Below are 20,190 nucleotides of genomic sequence, written 5' to 3' on the forward strand. Positions count from 1 at the left end.
TCAGTCCCCACTGGCCTCCACAGTGACTCCTAAGGCCCTGTGACACCTGTCCTCTCAGGTGACCAGGAGGATCATTTCCTCACACAAAGGTCTGGTCACGGGACCTCCCTTTAGCCCCACCCATGGCTCCCAGGACCCTCCCTATGAGCACCCACAGTCCCCGCCATGTTCTATCTGCAGTGTACTTCCAGTGGGTGAGCACCCACATGCCTTTCCTCAAGGACGTCGCATTGTGGCTGCTCACGACGAGGCTGGGAGTTCAGACCCGCCCAGCAGCTCTGAGGGAGGAAGACCAGGCTGCCTGTAGGAACTCCCTCTGAGTGGCCTTGGGTTTGGGGTTGTGGTTCTGTGTTTGAGGTGTCTCTGAACCCTAACCCACCCACCATCCAGGGCTCCTCTTGTGGGTCACACCCTCCACATGGGACGGGGCCCTAGCACAGTGCAGAGCACATTGGACTTCTCACCAGCCTATCCTGGGGAGAAAAAGGAGGCTTTCTACTTCAGAAAAGAGTTACAGTCTTGGAAAGCCGCAGGAGGCTGATCCAGCCCTACAGGCTCTGATGCCTATGAGCCAAGCCGGCATCCGCTGGGCAGCAGTGAGTAGAACCTGTCTTCCTCCCCGGGCAGGTGGGTGGGGCGCTTCGTGGGGGCCAGTGCTGGCCTCTGACTAGCGTGCTGGGCCCTCGGTCTTCTCACCCTTGCTGCACAAAGGTGTAGCTGTTGCTGAACTGCTGGTAGATCAGGAGCTGGTCCACAGGCACCGGCCTCTTGACCAGCTGGCTTGTCGAGCCTTTCAGAAGGTGCACGAGCTGCATGGCCAGGTGAAGCAAGGCCAGGTGAGCAGGGGCCAGCCTCGGATGCCTGGTACACTCCCTCCCATTCCCATCCCTCCAGTGGGCACCTGGTACAGCTGCCTGCCCTCGTAGAAGAGAGTGACCATGGTCTCCTTGGGAGTGTACACGGATGACTGTTGAAGTTTCTGCAGGTTGAAGTGCATCTGCCAGCTGTCCGATGGGAACAGCTTGTATATCTTGTAGCTGCCTTCTATGATGTACCAGATCTGGGCATGAGACAGCAGGGGTGTGTGTGGGGGGTGTGCCCACAGACCCCAGCCAGGGTCATGTGAGCCCACCTGCTTCCTCTCCCCGCCCCCTGCACTGCCATCTGTCTCCAGCCCCCACTCCCCACTGGCTATTTGCATTTCTAACATACACATACCCTAAAAGGCTTTTCCCCTTTGGAAGGCTTTGTGTCTGCCACAGGAGGTGGTGCAGTGGCTACATGGTGGGCTGCCAATCACAAAGTCAGCAGTTTGAAACCACCAGCTGCTCCAAGGGAGAAAGACAGGGCTTTCTACTCCCATACAAAGTTATATCCCAGAAACCCACAGGGGCAGTCTACCCTGTCCTATAGGGTGGCTAGGGGCCAGCATCGACTCGATGGCCGTGAGTTTGGAGTTTGGGGTACCCTTCAGGATCACACCATCTGTTTCTTTGGTCTCAGTTTCCCATCTGCGCATGCTGATGCCCATACCCTCCCCCACAGCGGACTGCAGGTTTCACCTGCCGCTTAAGCCTCTGCCTGGGGGAATCCCCTCCTGCCGCAAAGTGACCTCTTCCACCGAGCCCTCCCAGATTCAGTGCCTCCCCCCTCTCTCAGAGATCCTATAGGGAAGGGTAAAATGGCCCCTGTGGGTTTCTGAGATGGAGAACAGTTTTGTGGTTCAAACGGATGACCCCGTCATCAGCAGTCTAACCTGTAACCCACTCTGCCGCCTGGGCTCTTCAGCAAAGGCTTCAAAACTCAAAACCAAACTCCCTGTCGATTCTGACTCAGTGACCCTACAGGACAGCGTAGAGCTGCCCCGTGGGTTTCTGAGATTCCTCATCCTTGACAGGAGTGAAAGTCATCTTTCTCCAGCGAGGGCAAGCGCAAGAGACAGTGCAAGCGAGCCTGCTCTGGAGTTGGGATCCAAGCCTGCGCCCAGGTCTCTTTATGCTGTGTGGCTTTGGTGAAGACACAGCTCTCTCTCCCGGAGACTATCTCCTCCCGGCGCCCCTTTACCTTGACAATGAGAAGAGGTGCCTGGGGCTCAGGTGTGGGCAGAAAGAGGGCAAGGAGGGGGTAGGGCAGCCCACCTCCTCATTCTCTGTGACAATAGCCATGTCTCCAAGGAAGGAGTTGACCATGTACTTGATAGTTGACTCCTTGGGAAATTCCGCCAGGTAGATGTAGTTTTCCAGGTCATAGCTGCAGGGGCAGTGATAGAGAGCAAAGGGCCCCCCAGATGAGGCCCCTACAGGATACCTGTCCAGCCCTCAATCCCAGCCTGACAGGATCTAGGGGCTGTTTCTCCCCCAGTCAAGTGAGAACAAGGAGCCTGAACTCCTTCCTCATTGCTTCCTCCCTCCCTAGTGACCTTTTGCCCTCTTAGTCTCATCTCCCTGTTGTGGCGGGGGTGGGGGAATGGGAGGTGGGGGGGGGATGGGCCCAGCCTGTCAATTTACCAACACCAGGGCAGCCACTGAAAGGGTCCTGAGCTCCCCCAGAGACCACGAGCCCTTCTATTTGTGGCAGAGGCTGGGTCTTTAAGTTTCCTGCAGCCAAGGGGCCTCACAGCTGTATGGAAGGGACCTCTTCCGGGGGTGGTTGGGGGGAGGGGGACAGCACTCGAGCTGCTCCAGCCTGGTTTCCCCATCCTGATGGCTCTGGCAGTGGGCTGGTGATGTCGCAAAGGGCACCGCCCCTTTCTACCCTTCCAGGGAGTTGGGGAAGCAGCAGCTGCCAGGCTGGACCAGAAGGAGTAGGGTGGGGCCACACCTCTCCATGATGAAGTTCCCCCAGATGTACAGAAGCTGGCTGAAAGGGTTGTAGTGGAGGCCCCTGGGCACCGAGGGCGTGTCTGTGTAAGACTCCACGCTGAGGATCATCAGGAACTGCCGTCCTTTAGCTGGTGGGGGCAGAGATGGAATGGGCCTTGTGATGAGGACGGGGGCACCTGGGCCCCACCTGGCCCCTGCCCACCTCTGAGGACACACTTCCCCCTCCTACCATCAGGGACTAACTCCGGGATCTTGTAGAGGATGGACAAGGATTCTGTGTCCCCTGTGGGGGAAAGGACAAGGAATCTCTGGACTGAGGTCGCAAGACCCTTTGCACCCCAAAGAGGAGCACAGCAAACCCTCAGTGCCAGCCACCCCCCTCAGAAGACCCTCCGGGGCTCTTGCTGGGACTGACTTTCTGGGTGTGAATTATTCTTCATAAAGACACAGTGAGTTCTGGGCCCTGCTCACCCCTGCCACCCCAGTCTCTCTCTCCCTGTCCCACCTCTCCATCCCACACATGCTGACTTCTGGTCTACCAAGCTTCTACCCGCGTCCCTGACTCGGTGGTACCATTCTCTGCCGGCCATGGAGATTACCCTCCCTCGTGTAGCTGACCACCAGGTAGCTCTTGAAGTTAGCGTCTTCTCGGACCTCCACCAGCAGCAGCAGGCTTTTGGTTCCATAGACGGCCCAGACAATGGAGCAGTTGATCTCTGGGACAGGAAGGAGACAGTCCAAAGTAGTCCCTGGACTCCAATATCACTCCCCCCCATCTCTCTATAACCTAGAGGTGTTGCCACCCTCCCCTCCCTGGACCCCCACTCCTCCCTGCTCGCCCTTACCCTGCACCCCTCCACCCTCCAGTGGGAACCCCTCTGGGAGATGAGCACCTTTTATCTCTTGGCACACAGAGAACCCTCTGGGCAGCATCTCAAAGGACACGAGGCCATCTGGGGAACAGGGTGGGGTCCATGCTCAGACCCTTATCCACTCCCAGCCCACCTGGCAACCTCCACTCCCACCCATGTCCTGATTCCCCCAACCCCTTGCCTCACCACCCACTAAGTCCCTGGGACTCCAGGGGCGTCACCCCCTGGCCTCCAGGTCACCCCCACCCAGCTCATCAGAGGTATGTCTGTATCTGAACACAGTGATGGCTTCAGAAGAGGCTGCTCTCCTGTTTCTGACTGCGGGGGTGCTGAGTCCCGAGCTCCTGTGGGCCACCGTTGGCATGGTGGTGGACAGTACCGCCCGGGCCCGAGGCAGCCTCACCTTGTTACGCTTGAGCCCCCTGTTGCAGCCACAGTGTCAATCTGTTGGGTGGAGGGCCTTCCTCTGTCGTGCTGCCCCTCCACTGTACCAAGCATGAGGCCCGGCTCGAGGGACTGGTTTCTCCTGACAACACGTGCAAAGCACGTGGGATGGAGTCTCGAATGCTGCCTCTGCGGAACGCTCTGGCCATCTGTCCTCTCACACAGATGTTTGTTCTTCTGGCATCCGTGGTACTTCCGGTATTCTTCTCCAGCACAAGTCACATGCATCAGTCCGTCAGTCGTCTTTACTCAGACGTCCCACTTTCACACGAGTACCAGGCCACTGAAAATACCCCGGCGTGGGGCCAAGTGCCTAGGTCCTCAAAGTAAGCCCCCTGCTTTTCAACACAAAGGAGGTCCTGTGCATTTCCCCAAGACAATTGCTCGTTTGGTCTCTTGACTGCTGCTTCCATGAGCATTGATGATGGAGCCAAGCAAGACAAACATCTCTGACAACTTCAACCTCTTCACATATCATGATGTTCCCTATTGGTCCAGTGGTGAGGATTTGGGGTCTTTTAAACTATAGTCTGAACCCTCCAATGGGTCTGAGGGACAGTGAACTGGCCCCCTGTTTTAAAAGTTTGGGGAGCCCTGGTTTGGGTGTGGGCCCCGCAACAAGCCTGGGTGGCGTTTGTCCCCAGTATTGCCCCAGGTTTGAAGGTCTTAGGGGAGTCAGAAAGAAATGGAATTTCCCCCCAAACTTGTGGAAAACCTCGTGGTTCAGGTTGTCCCTGTCTAGTCAAAGTTACACACGCAGGCTGCTTGCTTGTTTGGGTCTGACTGTGAGTAGCCTGTGAGTTAAACTCAATTCTCTGGCCCTCCGGACGTAATCTCTCTTGTGATATGAGTCGGGATTTCCTCCACCTGGGGCGGTGGGGGGGGGCGCCCACTGTGGGGGACACGCTGCTAACCAGCAGGAATGGGATGAGACGGAGTTCTGACCTTAGTCAAGGGTGTGAATCGGACCACGTGCTTTGAATCACGGTTCTCCTGGGGACTGTTACTTACAGTGAAGGTCAGAAACTATATGCTACAGCTGAGACGAGGAAGAAAACCGTTCCTGGAGTAGCCTGGGGAGAAGCCTGGCTGATGAAGAGGAGGAGGAGGCCAATGCCCACTGAAAACACCTGGCCAGAGGCCCCAAGTCATAGACTCATCAATAAGATACAGTCCGGTGGGGTGGGGTGGGGTATGAACTGATGATTTGGGTGAATTTGATTACACCAAGTAACTCACCAAACAACCTCTCCCTGCGTGGGTCTGGCAAAGAGGTGGGGAAGATCCTCATGGGACTCACCCGGGAGTACTTGGGACCAGGATCCCTGCAGTGCCAGCTTGCCGTGCATAACATGAGTCCCCTGAGAAGCAGGGGCAGTGAGCTCAGCCCTGGTAAGAGCCGGGAGTGGAGAGCATCCTTCGCAGCCTCTGGCTGACCCCTGCCTGACCTTCGGGCTGAACTGCACCCACCACCTTGGGAGGCACTTCCTGGGACTTCCGGGATTGGAAGAGCCACAGACAGGAGAGAAGGTACTTAAGGGAGAGGTGGGGGAGAGATGGGGCAGATCATCGTTCTGCAAGAGTTGGGCATTTGGGAATTTTCCCATGTCCCACTTCTTGGGTCCAGTTGGGCGTTCTTAGAAGAGAAACTGCCACCACAGTGTGCACGACCGAGAGGGTCACGGCGCATAATTTGCGGCTATCGTCTGTCGTCCCCACCCAACGCTGTGACTCACTGTGCAAGACACGCCCAGTGTGAACGACACTGCAGAAAAGACCTTCAACTCGCGTGGGCACTGACTCACAGTGCAGTCGCTGGAATGGGACCTGTCTATCGACCTGCTGCCAGCTCGGACTACCTGTGCCAACTGACTTCATCCTGATGACGTGGCATTCACCCCGCTGTGAGGAAACTGAGGCTGGAGAGGTCAAGTCACCTGTCCAAGGTTGCACGCTTAGGTTCCACAGGCTGTGCTGTCATCCCCATAGGTGGTGCCTTCGGGTAAGCATGGGCCGGTGGTTCAAACCCATCAGCTGCTTAGGGTGACAGAGATGAGGCTGGCTGCTCCGTGGAGGCTGCCCTGGGAGCCTGGTATGGGTTGGTAGGCAACAGGTTTGGTCTGGGATGTCACCGTGCTGACTGGTCAGAGCCTGTGAGCCCCTCGACTCAGGCACACAGGAGCTGGATCGTGGGTGTTTCATCTCGTTCCACCGATAATCTCCTGGTACTTAAATGAGTTTGGAATGGGCCCGGCCCTTCAAAACCATACACAGAGTAACACAAAGATACAACACCCGCCCCCTTCCCAAGTCCTATTCCCACCAAAGGCATTAAGCCCACCTCCACCCAGGCTCCAGCCTGAGACCCCTTCCTGAGGGCACTTGGTGAAGGTGAGGGCCAAAGGTGGACATTCGTGGGGGTCCAGAGGGCATGGAGGGATCTCTTGGGCTACCAGAGGCCCCCCCTCACCTTTAATGGTCCCAAAGTGGATGTAGCCCTCGTGCTTGCCCATGGTGAGGGCGATCACATGCTCGGAGCCATTGACTTGGATTTCCACAGGGCACAGCATCTTGATGCATTCGTTAGCCAGGATGCGGACCCAGGTGCCTATGGGGCCAGCACAGAGACTTAGGCCCGGGCATTGAACCTGGGTCCTGGCCCGCCTTCCCACCACCCCAATCTCTGGGACCCCTAGGGAGCCAGGCATCAGGCCTCTGGAGCTGAAGAGCCTGCTCAGTCTTGGTCTGTGGGTATTGACACTCTTGGTGAGAATTCCCCTTATTCACACTCTGCCCGGGACCAGACTGGACTGCTCTCACCTTCCCACCCACCTGGGCTGGAGTGACTTGTTCTCAACTGAGTGTGCAAGTGACCAAGGGGACCCAGTTACAACCACTAGCAGGCACCCCAGGGAGGAGTCAGTCTCACAGTGACTGTGGGTCCCTGGATCCAGCTGGACCTGAAGCTTTCAACTCTGACAGTCAAGAAACATTTCCCTTCTGTGGTTTCTGAGTCGGGCAGAATCAGCTCCAGGAGAGTGAGTTTGGAGTGTGTGTGCGTGTGTGCGCGTGGACGTGTGTGTCTCTGCTGCCTCCCCTCACTCCATCCCTCTTTTCCAGGCAGGTGCACGGTCCCCGGAAGCTCAGTGTGGAAGCTCTGCCCCAGCTCTGCTCTCCCCGCCCCCACTCCCCCACCCCATCCAGGGCAGGGGAAGTCCCAAAGAAGGATGGGAAGCATTGACTCAGGACTGTGAAAAGCCCTTCTGACACCCCAGTCACCTACCCACCTAAGGTGACTTCAGGTGGATTCTGTGGGTGGGCTCACTAGGTACCCTGTCTGCAGTTCCAAAAGTGGGTCCCTTCACCTGTGTGGCAAGCCCCCCCCCCCCCACGAGGTGAGGTCACCTGGCCACAGCTCCCTCACCTTTGCTGGGCTCCATCCGGAGTATCGGATAGTTGCCTGTGAAATAGTAGACGAGCTGGTTCTGCCGAATGAAGAGGGCGCTCTCGGTGGCAATGGTGTCGTAGATAGTGGCGGTGAATCTGGTCTCCGGGCAGTAGAAGGAGCCCACCCAGCAACTGTCAATGTTCAACTGCAGAGGAGTGGAAGCCAGTGGTGAGCAGCGGCCGGGGCCGGGGCCCTCAGCAGAGGGGAGGCTGTGTGCCAACAACTGCTTGGGATAGACATCTGCAGCTTCCCAGGGTGCCCTGCCTGCTCCCTCTGCAGCAGCCCTTTGGCAGTCACCCTGCCCCTGTGGGGCCCAGTGAAGGGAAGGGGCCACCAGGGTCTGAGTCAGGTGGGGCCTGGGATGTCTCGTGGAGCTGACTGTGGGAAACAGAGGATGGGGAAGAGAGTGTATATGGGTGCATCTTTATGTTCATATTTTGAGAAGCCTGGCAGGCCAGGATTCTGGTGGAGGGAGGCCTTCACACTTGGGAGTTAGAGATGAGTCTTAATCACATTCTCATAAATAAGAGAATCCCCACCATATCCTCCCATCATAGTACTGCCTTCAAGTGACCTCTTCCAAGCACACACACACACACACACACACACACACACGCACGCACGCACAAATTTTTTTTTCAAAGTTGGTTTGGAGACAAGTTGTAGAAGGGTCAATGCCGGCCCGTAGTGACCCCAGAGGGCAGGGTGGAACTGACACTGTGGGTTTCTGAGACTGGAACTCTCTAGAAGGCCTCCTCTTTCTCCAGAAGCTCGTCTGGGGGTTTTAAACTGCTGGCCCTGGGGCTAGATCCTCAGAGATCCTCCACTGCACAGCTAGAGTGGCCAAAACAGCCTTGTCCTGAGCTGGCGCACAGGCAGCACCACTGGTACAGGCAGGACAGGTCCAGCACGGAGAACCTAACTTGTAAATGCTTACGACCGGCTCATCTCGCACAAAGGGTCAGAGCTCACTTAACGGGAACGAGCTGGTCTCTGTAACAAACGGTGCTGGGAAAACTGAGCGTGACCCACACCTCACACCATACACCAAACAAACCCAGGATGGACCAAAAGCATACATGGAAACCCTACGCCTATAGAGCACATTGAGGGAAATCAGGGACAGGGCTGGGGCCTCCTATAAGGTATCAGTACACAGTCAAACATCGCCCAAAGTGCACAGACTGCGAGGCACACGGGGACGACGAGGGCCGCCTACAAAGTTACTTTTACACCCGAGAAGGTTCCACCGAAAGAGTAAGGTGAGAACCCACAGACGGGGCGGGGGGGCGGGGGGGCGGGGGGGGGGGATTGGCAGTGACCTAGAGGATGAGGGACGGCTTTCGAAAACATAGAACATGTCGTTGCCCCGGCAAGAAAGAGATCAATAATCGAATGAGAACACCGGAAGAGGTCGAGTCCTGACGGCCGAAGGCGTGAACACTCGGCTGGACCCGTCAGATGCGGGCCGCACGGGCACCGGGACCCGATCCAGGGCATTCGGGGGAAACACACCTAGCCGGAGCATGACGTCGCTGTTTTCTTAAGACGCTCATCCATCGGCCTACACAGTTTTGAAGGCAGACACCCCCCCACCCCGCCCTCTCCCCGAGGATTCCGAGCTCCTTTGGCATCCTTGAGAGACCCAAATGGTCTTCCTTTTCAATGTCCTTTGAGTTTGGAAAACCAAAAGCCCCAGAGGGCAAGGTCAGGGCTGCCGGGTGGTGGCCTGTGGTTTTCCAGCAGCCTTCCCTCCAAGAAGGAGCAGGCCCGTTGTCCTGCCAGAAGACCAAATATTCCTTGGCCCAACCTTTTTGGCCTCTTTTGCCCCAGTGCTGTGAAAATGGTGTTTGTTTAGAATAAGCCTGTGTCCTTGGAGGGGAACCCCCCCCACCGGGTAAATATAAAAAGCTCTCCTATTTTACACGTAGAGAATCTGTGGCCGGGCAGCTAAGGGATTGGTCCAAGGTCACAGAACCAGGATGTGGCAGAGCAAGAATTCGAACTCAGGCCCTCCAGCTGCCACGTCTGGTGTGTCTGGCGTGGCCCTCCTCCAGTCCCAGGCCCCCCCTCTGTTTTACAGGTGGGAGGCCCCAGAGCCTGCTCCGCATCACTCACCTCCACAAGGGTGGAGTCCCGGAAGTAGGTGTTGCTCATCAGGATGGCCTTCTCATTTGGAATGCCACCGAGGATGAGCACGGGTGTGTGGTTCACCGTGTACCACAGGGGCCGGGAAGGGGCATTCAGAAAGAACTGGGGCTTCATGTTGTCGATCTGCCGAGAGAGGGTCAGAGGACTGCTCGCCACCTGCCCAGCTCCTCCATGGCTCCATCTCACTCAGGGTCCAAGTGCAAGTCCTCCCCATTGCCCACGAGACCCTACGCATTCACCTCTGCTGCCCTCGCTCCCCACGACCCCGCTGCCTTCACCGCCCCCCATCTCTTCTTGCACTCCACCGTCCTGGCCCCATGGGTCTCCTCGCTGCTTCTCAGATAGCCCAGGCACCTTCCCGCCTCTGTACTGGCTCCTTCCCCGACCTGAGAATACTATTCTCCCGGAGAGCCACGGGACTCGCTCCGTCTCCGCCTTCAAGGCCCTGGTCTAAAGTCAACCGTCTCAATGGAAGTGTTGCCAACACCGCTCCGTTACACATCGCGGTTTCTGTCTGAACAGCCCCAGCCCACTCACCACCTTGTCACTACGCCCAAGATTGTCCTGATTATCACGTGGATCAGTCTGGTGTCTGTCTCCCCCAACAACACTGTCAGAAGGGCCAGGATTTGGGTCTGTCTGTCCACAGCTGTCCTCCTCATGGGTCGGGAGATGTGCTGAGTGAGCACTTGGTGAATGAATGAATGAATGAATGAATGAATGAACACACAGCTGTGAAGAGCATGGGAAGAGACCACCTAAAGACCGGGACAGAAAAAGAAAGAGGGAGGGAGGGAGGGAGGAGAGAGAGAGAAGCTTTAGGCCGAGCTGCTGAGCCTGTCACTGTTCATGGGAGTAGGTGGCCTCCTCTCATGGGAATGATGCTGGGGCTTCAAACCATTCACGGAGATCAGATGGGAGCGACAGTGCTCCAAAGAGGGAGAGCGAGATCCGAGGGCCGGGGAGAGAGGACGGCGCTCTCGAGGTTAAACCGCTGCATTCAAGCGTGAGCATCTGACACACAATTTGTAAAATGCTTTTTTTTTAAAAAGGTACTGGAATTTTCCCACAAACTCTTTGAAGACCCCTTGTGTAACCGCTACGAGTCTAGTGTCCAAAGCATATAAGATGTCATCAAAAGAGGGACAAAGGACATGACCACACAGGAAGCCACCAGAGAGGATCTCCAAATGGCCTGCAGTTCAGTCGTCATCAGAGATGCAAATCGAAGCCACGACGAGATGCCATTTCACTCTCATGAAGATGGCTACAAGGAACAGATGAAAAACAAGTGTTGGAGGGGGTGCGGGGAAACTGGGGGAACTGGAACCCTCGTCCATTGCTGGTGGGAATGCCGAATGGTAGTCATTGTGGAAAATAGGCCGGCAGGTCCTTCAAAACGCCAGAGGAGGGCTGCCGGGCGACTTGGCAGCCCCACTCCCAGGTATCTACCTGGGATCTGAGAGAAGTGACACCCAGACCCGTGCCCACCTGTGTCCATCACAGCGCCATTCACAATAGCCACGAGATGGACACAAGCCCACCAGTGGATGTACGGACACTCCTGAAAAACCTTAGGACACAGATGAACCCGAGGACATTAGATTGAGCAAAATAAGTCACTCACAAAAAAAGCAAGTCTGTTTTGTCTTAACCTTAATAAAATGACATGAGCAAGCAAAACGACAGTAACAAATGTTCTTTCGTTGTTACCAGAGACGGAGCGGGATGGGAAGGGGACTCACTTTCCAGAGAGTGAAACTCATTGCCATCAAGCCAATCCTAGCTCGGAGAGACCATCGAGAACCGCCCCATGGGGTTCCCGAGCCTGCAATCGCTGCAGAAGAAGACTGCCCATCTTTCTCCCACGGGGTAGCCGGTGGATTTCCACTACCGGCCACTCGGTTAATAACCAAGTTGCTCTTTAGACAGTCTTATTGCTACTGAGTTGATTCTGACTCATCATGACCCAACAGGTCAGATCAGACCTTCCCCTGCCAGTTTCCCAGACTAAATAATACATATATATACTTTAAAAAGTGTTTGATTGACATAGAAGTCACATATCATACAATGCAATGGTCTGAGTATATTAAAATGAGCTGTGCTATACCATGTAGTTACAGTTGAACCATTTGCATGAAATCATCATCAGTCTTCTATATTATGACCAACCAGAAATATGATTTTAGATCATTCAAGGTCATAGGTCAAATGCCATGGATGGAAAAAAAAAGAACGTAAAGTTTTATGAAACAAATTTTGGTCAGGAAATAAAGCTATAAGAACAACAATGACAAAAGAGTTGGGCAGTCATCATCCCTACAATTTCAGAACATTTTCTTCATCCTTGTATCCATTATTAGCTCCCCATCATCTCGCCGGCCATAATCTAGCTTCTCTAGAGACGTTGCTTTAGCTGTCTCTAGTCTTTAGCTGTCTCTAAATTTATCTAGTCCTTCAATTTTTAACAGTTTTTATTTGGGAGATACAATAGTCAAGAACTTGGGGTAAATTGGTTTTTATTGTTTTTCTTTTTAGGCACCCTTTAACAGAAAATTCAACTCAAATACTGAACGCGTTTATTGGCTCACATAACTGGAAAATTCAGAGGAGGGTATTAGGGTCAATCGTGTCATCAATAAAGTTTGTTTTCATCTCACACACAAAAATGTAAGTTTTATGGACATAGAATTCTTGTATCATGCAAACCGGTGGTTTAAGAGACTAACTCTTTACAAACTCTGCGAGTCTCACTTGTCCTGCTGACCAGCTGGCGGGCTTCGACGGCTGACCTTGCGCAGTCAGCAGCCCCAGGCGAAACCCACCCCCACCAGGGCTCCATCTTCTGTAGGTAGTAGGCACTGGGGACTTCGGGTGAGAGAAAATTAATACCCCACGAGAGGGAAGTGGCCACAGCCTGATGAAGCCAAACGGTGTCAAGTAAAACGTACACAAGAAAAAAAAGGCAGGGGGGGGTGCGTTTTGGTAATTGCTAAAGCAAGAGCCCTGGTCGGATAGCGGGATTACACATTCGGCTGCTAACTGCAAGGTGCGCAGTCTGAAACCACCAGCTGCTCTGTGCAGAAAAGGTGAATGAGGCTTTCAATGACCAGTCTCGGAGACCCACAGGGGAAGTTCGACCCGGTTCCACTGGGTTGCTAGGGGTCAGAATCAACTCCTTGGCAGGGCTTGTTCTTAGTGTATGACACAAGAGATTTTAAAAAAGTGGCCCCCCAGAATAGGTGTGGGTATGTATGCCAGTCCTTTTGGGCAGGTGACTGGCATTGGCTGGGTAAACTGCCAACAACTTGCGTTGACACTTTTTGTCCATTCCTGGGCCCTGTGCTTGCTTGGTAAGTATCTTACCAGGAAGGGTCAGTAGACTATTCAAGTGAGGTGAGGTGTAGCCAACTATGCACATAAAGTGTCCGTGGCCTATTGAGAGGAGATTGGTCTTTGGCGGGCAGCCTGCTGGAAGCCGCTGTGGTAGTTAGATGGTTTTAGGTCTAGACACGCCTGGTTAGCGATTGAGTCAATCCTGTCCATCATGTAGTAGCTTGAGGATAGCTCCTTGGGGCTGTGACCTTTTGTATGGGAGTGAGGGATTCTGGGAACTCCCTTCCCCCCCCCCACACACACACACACCTCTCTCTCTCTCTCTCTTTCTCTGCCATTTGACCTCCCCCTTCACTGGACTTTCCCTGGGACTCTGTGTTCCCACTGGGAGCGGCCCCACGTGGGCTACCCAACATGAGCGCTGCCAGCACCCGGCCATGTTTCCAGCCTGTGACTTTGGGTCCCCGTGACTGTGCACACCTGCTGGTGAACTTTCTGCATCACCCTCACTGGCACGTGGCTACGTGAGGCTGAAGAGGGACTCGGGGACCAGCACTGGACTTGGGGGACTCGGATCGCACTGGGCTGGGGTGCCTTCTCCATACATAATGACCTGTCTTTCTCGTCCGTAGATGAGTGTCACTGGATTGATTCCGCTAGACGGTACAACCTCACACAGGGGTCATACCTTCAAACAGACGGGGATTGCTGACAGATAGGCAGTCAAGCCCAGAGAGGTTTTTGGAGAAGAAGCAGGGAGAGACTGGGCTTTCTACTCCCATAAAAGCTTGTGAGCTGCTTACTGGTCAGATAGAGACTCGTGGCACCTCTAAGACTATGGCCCTTGCCCTTCTGCGTGGCGCTGAATTCACCTTCCCATTAGCATAAGCCACCATTTAAGTTGAAAGGGGCAGCATTTCCACAAGAAGGACAAAGCTCAGAAGGTTAAGAAAGGAGGAGGGATGGAAGCAGGGAGCACCAGGAGGACTGGGATACCGGGGGGATTGCAATGGATGAGTCGAATCCTTATGTGCATGAGTTGCTAAATGTAAAACTATGAAACTGCTGTCAACCGTCACTGAATTCTCAAGAAAAAGCTAAAGACAAAACCACAATGTAGGACCAACCCATTTGGAGCAAAAGAGAAGGAAGGAAACTGAAGATTCAAGGGAGAATCCAACTCATAGGACAAACAGTCTCCAGGAACCTCATCTCCCCCAGTCCACGTGGCAGCTACATCATCTCCTTTCAATTTGAGGAAGGGGTGGAGTCTAGCCTGTCAATCAGGTTGCCGCTTGCTGACCTCCTCTGGAGGTCCACAGAGAGGAATAGCTCAGTAGCGGTCAAACCCATGCTCTCTGCCCTCCCTTATCTACTGTTGAGACACTTAGAGACACGTGGAGACCCACGCAGCGTTGAGATGCTTCCACTGCCACTGGATCCACAAGACTTTCTACCCACTGGCCTGTGAGCTTCCTGCATTCAGCAACATTGCATGTCCCATGCGAATCTAAAGAGGAATTTATGGACTAGTATCGGACATACGGGCTAGTATCGGACTTATGGACTTGATCTGGACTGGGCTGGGATGCTTACTCAATATTCGACTGCTTATACACATCAGTGTCTATGAATTTGTTTCTCTAGTCAACACCGACCAGAAGAACTAGATGGTGCCCAACGACCACTGCTAACCATTTTAATCAGGGCCACCACAGACGGACCCTGATAGAATGAGGCAGAAATGTAGAACAGAGCCTCCGATTCCTAAAACAACACAAAATATCAGACCCCTGGACTACCTGAGTCTGGAGGAAACCCTGATAATACTTGTGTTGGTCTGCGTGGACTAGAGAAACAAACTCAGACACTCATATGTGTCTAAGAAAGAGCTTTATATACAAGAGCAGTTGAATATTGAGACAACATTCCAGGCCAGTCCAGACCAAGTCCATAAATCCAATATTAGCCCATATGTCTGATACCAATCTATAAGTTCCTCTTCAGACAGATGCAACACATGCAATGACTCCGAGTGCAGGAAGGTCACAGGCCAGTGGGTGGAAAGTCTTGTGGATCCAGTGGCGGAGGAAACATCTTAGCGCTGCTGGGTTTCCACGTGGCTCCTCCAGCTCCGATGCTTTGGCTCCATCAGTGTAGCTCAGTGTGGCTTGTCAACAGGCATGTCTCGCAAGGAGAGTCTACAAGTTCCGCCTCCAACGAGCTATTTTTCTCTGGAGTGCCTCCCAATGAGGTCACCAAGCTGCGACCTGGCAGACAGGCTGAACTCCACCCCTTCCCTGTTAATAGTCTCAAGTTGACACCAGATTATGTAACTACTACAGTACTCTCCAAATCTTGGCCAAAATGAACCCCCTAAGATCACCTTGGAATCTAAATGACAGATTTGATCTCTTTAAAATGTACCCCTAAAAAACAAACAAACAAACAAAAATTAAAATGTACTCCTTTCAGAAATCACCTGTGGGAGACCCAAACATGGACACCCATTTAAAACAAGGATGAGAAGGGAATGCGGCAGGGCCAGGAGAGGAAGGGAAGTGCAACAACCAGAATGGAAACAATGAGCGTGTGCAGACACCGTGAAGAAGGCACCCAACGTCAACTCGGCAATTTGTCTGGAAATGTTCAAACGGGAGCCTCCGTGGCCATGCCGACAGTGTCATTTTTAAGGCTCTGTGTCAGTTGGGTGGAGTCGATGTCAAGTGCCCATTCCACCTGTGCTGTGGACAGACCCTGAGCCGTCCAAGGTTCCTTGTCCTCCACAGGGGTCTGCATTGTGCCCCCCACCCCTCAGCCCCCGGGACGGGGGGTCAGTGCTGGGGGGCTCACTTCTGATGCATCGGGTCCCAGTGAGGCGGCGCAGGTCTTGAGCCAGCCTTCTCCCTTCCCTCTGCCCGGGCCTCACCTTATTCCCCACAGTGAATCCCAGTGTGCCATCTGACTCCATCTTCAGGTAGCCATTGATATTCATGTAGAAGCTAGTCATGAGTGTGGGAAAGGTCTAAGTCAGGGTCCCAGGCTCAGGGCCCTCCCCACTGCCTTCCCCCAATCCCCTCCCTTTGACTCCCCCTGGATCCTTTGGGGATGTTTAGATCAGGGAATCCCTCCCAGAGTCAACCCACTCTCCCGGGCACCTTTGTGGGAGGAGGATAGGCCCTATGTGGTTGGTCCCGATATCCACGGTCATGACCACGCTGCCATTCTTGACAGGCATGGGCGTGTACCAGCTCATGCGACATACCACTTCTGCACTGCAGGCTCCTGGTGATGGGCAGGGAACACTGAGGCTCAGAGGGCCTCGCCCAGTGGCCCCTCCAGTTCACAGAGCATACTGGGAAATCCCATAGCCCGTTAGCCATGGACGCCCCCACTGGCATGCCTGTGTGCCACCCTCTAGCCCATGACACCACTGTTGGCCCCCCCCCAGCCACTCCCCTCAGACATGGACCCCACCGAGGCCTCCCATAGTCCCCTGCCACATGGGGGTTTCTCCGCGCCCCAGGCCCACCTTTGTGGCGGAAGGGGACGGCTTCCATCTGGATCTGTACCCGCTCAATCTTCCATCGGCGGTAGTTGACCGGGTGTTTGAAGGTGATCAGCACCATGGGCCTTAGACCTGTGAGGAGGCCCTTGCGGATCCTGGCCTGGGAGGACTGAGAATGAGATAGCCGGGGACACAGCCGTCAGAGAGTCTCTGGGTCTCCCGAGCTTTGACTGCCCCCTTCCTTTAGTAGCTCTTCCTTAGGCTGGGTGGGGGGCAGTCTGAGGACCATGGTCCAGGTTGAGGCCAAGATGGAGGATGGGCCAGCCTAGCAGAGGGCAAAGGGGGCAGAGCCAGTAGTGGGGCATCAGATCACAGGGCCCAGGTAGAGGATGAACTAGGCTAGGAGAGGGCAGAAGGGGCAAATCCAGTAGTGGGGTGTCAGACCGCAGGGCCCGGGTGGAGGAGATGCGCTCTTGAGGAGCAGTATGGCAGGAGCCACACTGTGAGGAAGGCTGCCATCTGAGCCCCAGAACTGCTCGCCATCTTGTCCTTGTCATCGGGGAGTTCCCACACCATCCCAGAAGTGGCCTTCCACTGCCCTGTCTTACCCCCACCCAACCGCAGACAGCCTGCTTCTGGGGGTGGGGGCAATTTGCCAGGGAGAAACAAGAAAAAAGATTGTGTGTGTGTGTGTGTTTTAGGGGGGCACCTCATAGAGATGCCAAGAAGATGTGTGTGTGTGTATGTGTGTGTGAAAGAGAGACAGAGAGACAGAGAGAGACAGAGAGGGGGGCACCTCATAGAGATGCCAAGACCCTAGGGCCAGGCAGGGATTGAGTGCAGAAATGGAAGGGAAAGGGTGGGTGCTCTTGGTGTGTGGACCAGCATCAGCAATCCCCTAGTGGCCCCCCTAGGAAGGACTACCCTCAAGTCACTCTGTGTGTGTGTGTGTGTGGTGGGGGGCCTGTGAGACCAGGGCTAGGGATTGAGTGGGTCCCCACCACTCGGTTCGGCTCTCCAACCTCAGGGATCTCTTTGCCAGGGTTTTCCAATCCTGCTAACGATGCTGCATCTCTGGGTTCCAGCGCACAGGTGTGGTGGAGTGGGGCCTCCTTGCTGTCAGGGAAACCTTGGCTGCTGCCCCTCTGGCCCCATCTGCTTCCTCTTCCACGTGGACATAGGAGCAGTCTCCTTGCTGTCGCCCCAGGACCTGCCCCTGCCTGCTACGTGGTTGGATGCGCCTCTGAACACCTGGGGTACATCACATCTCTTCTCGACATGGAACCTTCTCCGGGCTCCAGCTCACTGTGTAAACTCCCAAGTCCTACCTGTGGTCCCTCGTTTCCTCGCTGACTTCTCCCCCGGTCCCCGGCCCACCCCACCCCAGCTCCTTCCCCCCCCCCAAGCCACACAGACCTCATCCTGTTTCCTTTCCTCCTGGAGGGTGCCACACTAGTGATTCTCACTGCCTGGAATATGCTTCCCAGTTCACCTGATTCAGGTCGTAGCTCAAAGAGGCTATCCCTACACATCTGTCCTCTCTAACCTATCGCCTCACGTCAAGTTCTTCTTCACATCTGTGTCTGGCAGAGATGGCTTAGATCGTGGTTGATAGCTCCTCCCGTGGAATAAATCCTTGGGGGGGGTGGTGGTGGTGGTGGTGGTGGTGGTGGTGGTGGTGGTGGTGGTGGTGGTGGTGGTGGTGTGTGTGTGTGTAAAAAGCTGGTCATTTTGTTTACCACTGCAACAAGAAGAGGGATTGTTAGTACGTTTTGAATGAACAGAAAAGGCGCGGCCACCCCATTTTAAATAGAAGGGATGAAGGCTTGTGGAGCAAAGCCCTCTGGCCAGGATGACACCCTAGCACCTTGTTACTAACCTTATTACGAACCAGGCCCTGGGCAAAGTCCCTCAGCCAAATTCAATCATATAATACTCAAGACAGCTCTATAAGGGGGCTAGTTATTAGCACATATTCGTTCAAGATGAAAACACATTGGCAGGGAGACATTAAGGACGGTAACTTGCCCAACAGCATGCAGCTACACTGTCCTGGCTGCCCAGGTGGGCCAAAAGCGCGTGCGTGACTCCCACCAGACGCGTCGGCCAGACCACCCTGTGCAGCAGCCCCGCTCCCTTCCGAATGAGGTCGCCCGCAGTCAGAGCTTACGCAACTGCAGTGGGTGTGGGGTGCGTTTTACTTCCTCCACGGAAACGTTTGTGAGCACTGGACTCAAAGCCAGGTCTGCTGCCTCAGGACCTCCAGTGCTGGCCCACCACCTTCTACTCTCGTCCCTCCCCAACCCGTGGACTGGAGCCAGCACAACTTTACAAAAAGCAAAACAGAGCTGGGCGACTGGCTCGTTACACCTTACTACAGTGTTCCTGGTCATCACGACTGCTCGGAACTGGCATGAGGACAGGCATCCGAAGCGATGGGATAGGCATGGATCCAAGGCGAGCCTTAAAACACATCTCACAAGAGCGCCAAGACAATTCAACGGGGAAAAGAACCGTTTGTTTTTTCAACAGATGGTACCTGGGAATGCTGACTAGGCAGAGAGAAGCTGGGCCCCTACCTCACACCATAGATACTGAAATTAGCTCAAAATGGATCAATGACATACGATCTAAAGCTAAGACGCTTTTGAAAGAACACATAGACGTAAACCTTCATGACCTTTGCATAAGCAACGTCTCCTCAGACAACATCAAAAAGCACACGCGTGTAAAAAAAAGCACACGCGTGTGCATGCACACAAACGCATTTCAATTTGAGTTTCATCAAAATGAAAAACACTCATGCTTGGTGGTGCCCAGCTATCAATCGGAATCGTGGCTGGGGTCTTAAAGGCTTGTATTCAAACAAGCAGTCATTAAGCACGGATTCAACTCAGAAGCACACCAGCTTGTGTGTGATCCAAAGAAGACAATTCTAAGCTCTAGATATGGCGAAGAGAGAAACATCCGAGCTAAAATTATGGATACCCACTTTGTGGACGATGGAGGGCAGCGGGGGCCCAAACACCATCTGCACAGTAGCTAGAGCAGTGGTTCTCAACCTGTGGGTCGCGACCCCTTCACAGGGCTCACCCAGTTCATCACACTAGCAAATGACAGTGATGAAGTAGCAACGAAGATAATGTTATGGTGAGGCATCACCACCGCATGAGGCACTGGATGAAAGGGTTGCGGCGTGAGGCAGGTTGAGAACTCTTGAGAGAGAGGGAGCTATAGGCCAAGCGTCTGAGACAGGCTGGAGAACTGGCAGAGAGCACGGTCATGTTGAACATGCTGGATGGAACTCGGTACTCGGCCAGTTGACCACCCTATAGATGCGGCCTGAATTTGTTCTGGGTGCAAGTATCTCTTACTTGTTCCACGACAGAAATTTCTTTCCTGGCTTTTTGGCTATTGATCGGGGTCTTTTCTTTCTTGCTAATTATTTGTCATTTTGTCCTTAGACTATTATGATTTTAGCCTTACTGCCTTAGTGTAGTTTTGTGTGTCATTGTTATCTGTTGTTCCCCCCCACCCTCCCCGGTGTAAAGCACAGGAGGAGTGGGTGCATAAAGATAACTGATGCAAAGGTTAATAGGGGATGCA

At 54.2% G+C, this 20,190-nt stretch overlaps 1 protein-coding gene across 1 annotated transcript in view; it reads right to left on the reverse strand.

Annotated features, from left to right (window-relative positions):
• CATSPERG (catsper channel auxiliary subunit gamma) overlaps positions 1 to 20,190 on the reverse strand; it is a 31,095-nt gene that overhangs the window by 5,373 nt on the left and 5,532 nt on the right. Inside the window, exons 3-15 of the mRNA XM_075536659.1 lie at positions 16,609 to 16,753; positions 16,235 to 16,361; positions 16,006 to 16,078; positions 9,705 to 9,860; positions 7,563 to 7,731; positions 6,609 to 6,746; positions 3,716 to 3,775; positions 3,396 to 3,538; positions 3,052 to 3,151; positions 2,821 to 2,950; positions 2,139 to 2,250; positions 902 to 1,060; positions 697 to 809 (exon numbers count right to left, since the gene is read on the reverse strand). Of these exons, the coding sequence (XP_075392774.1) occupies positions 697 to 809; positions 902 to 1,060; positions 2,139 to 2,250; positions 2,821 to 2,950; positions 3,052 to 3,151; positions 3,396 to 3,538; positions 3,716 to 3,775; positions 6,609 to 6,746; positions 7,563 to 7,731; positions 9,705 to 9,860; positions 16,006 to 16,078; positions 16,235 to 16,361; positions 16,609 to 16,753 (1,625 nt within the window). The remainder of the gene's footprint in view (positions 1 to 696; positions 810 to 901; positions 1,061 to 2,138; positions 2,251 to 2,820; positions 2,951 to 3,051; positions 3,152 to 3,395; positions 3,539 to 3,715; positions 3,776 to 6,608; positions 6,747 to 7,562; positions 7,732 to 9,704; positions 9,861 to 16,005; positions 16,079 to 16,234; positions 16,362 to 16,608; positions 16,754 to 20,190) is intronic.

Source organism: Tenrec ecaudatus, chromosome 18 (genome assembly GCF_050624435.1).
Source record: "Tenrec ecaudatus isolate mTenEca1 chromosome 18, mTenEca1.hap1, whole genome shotgun sequence".
NCBI lineage: Eukaryota > Metazoa > Chordata > Mammalia > Afrosoricida > Tenrecidae > Tenrec > Tenrec ecaudatus.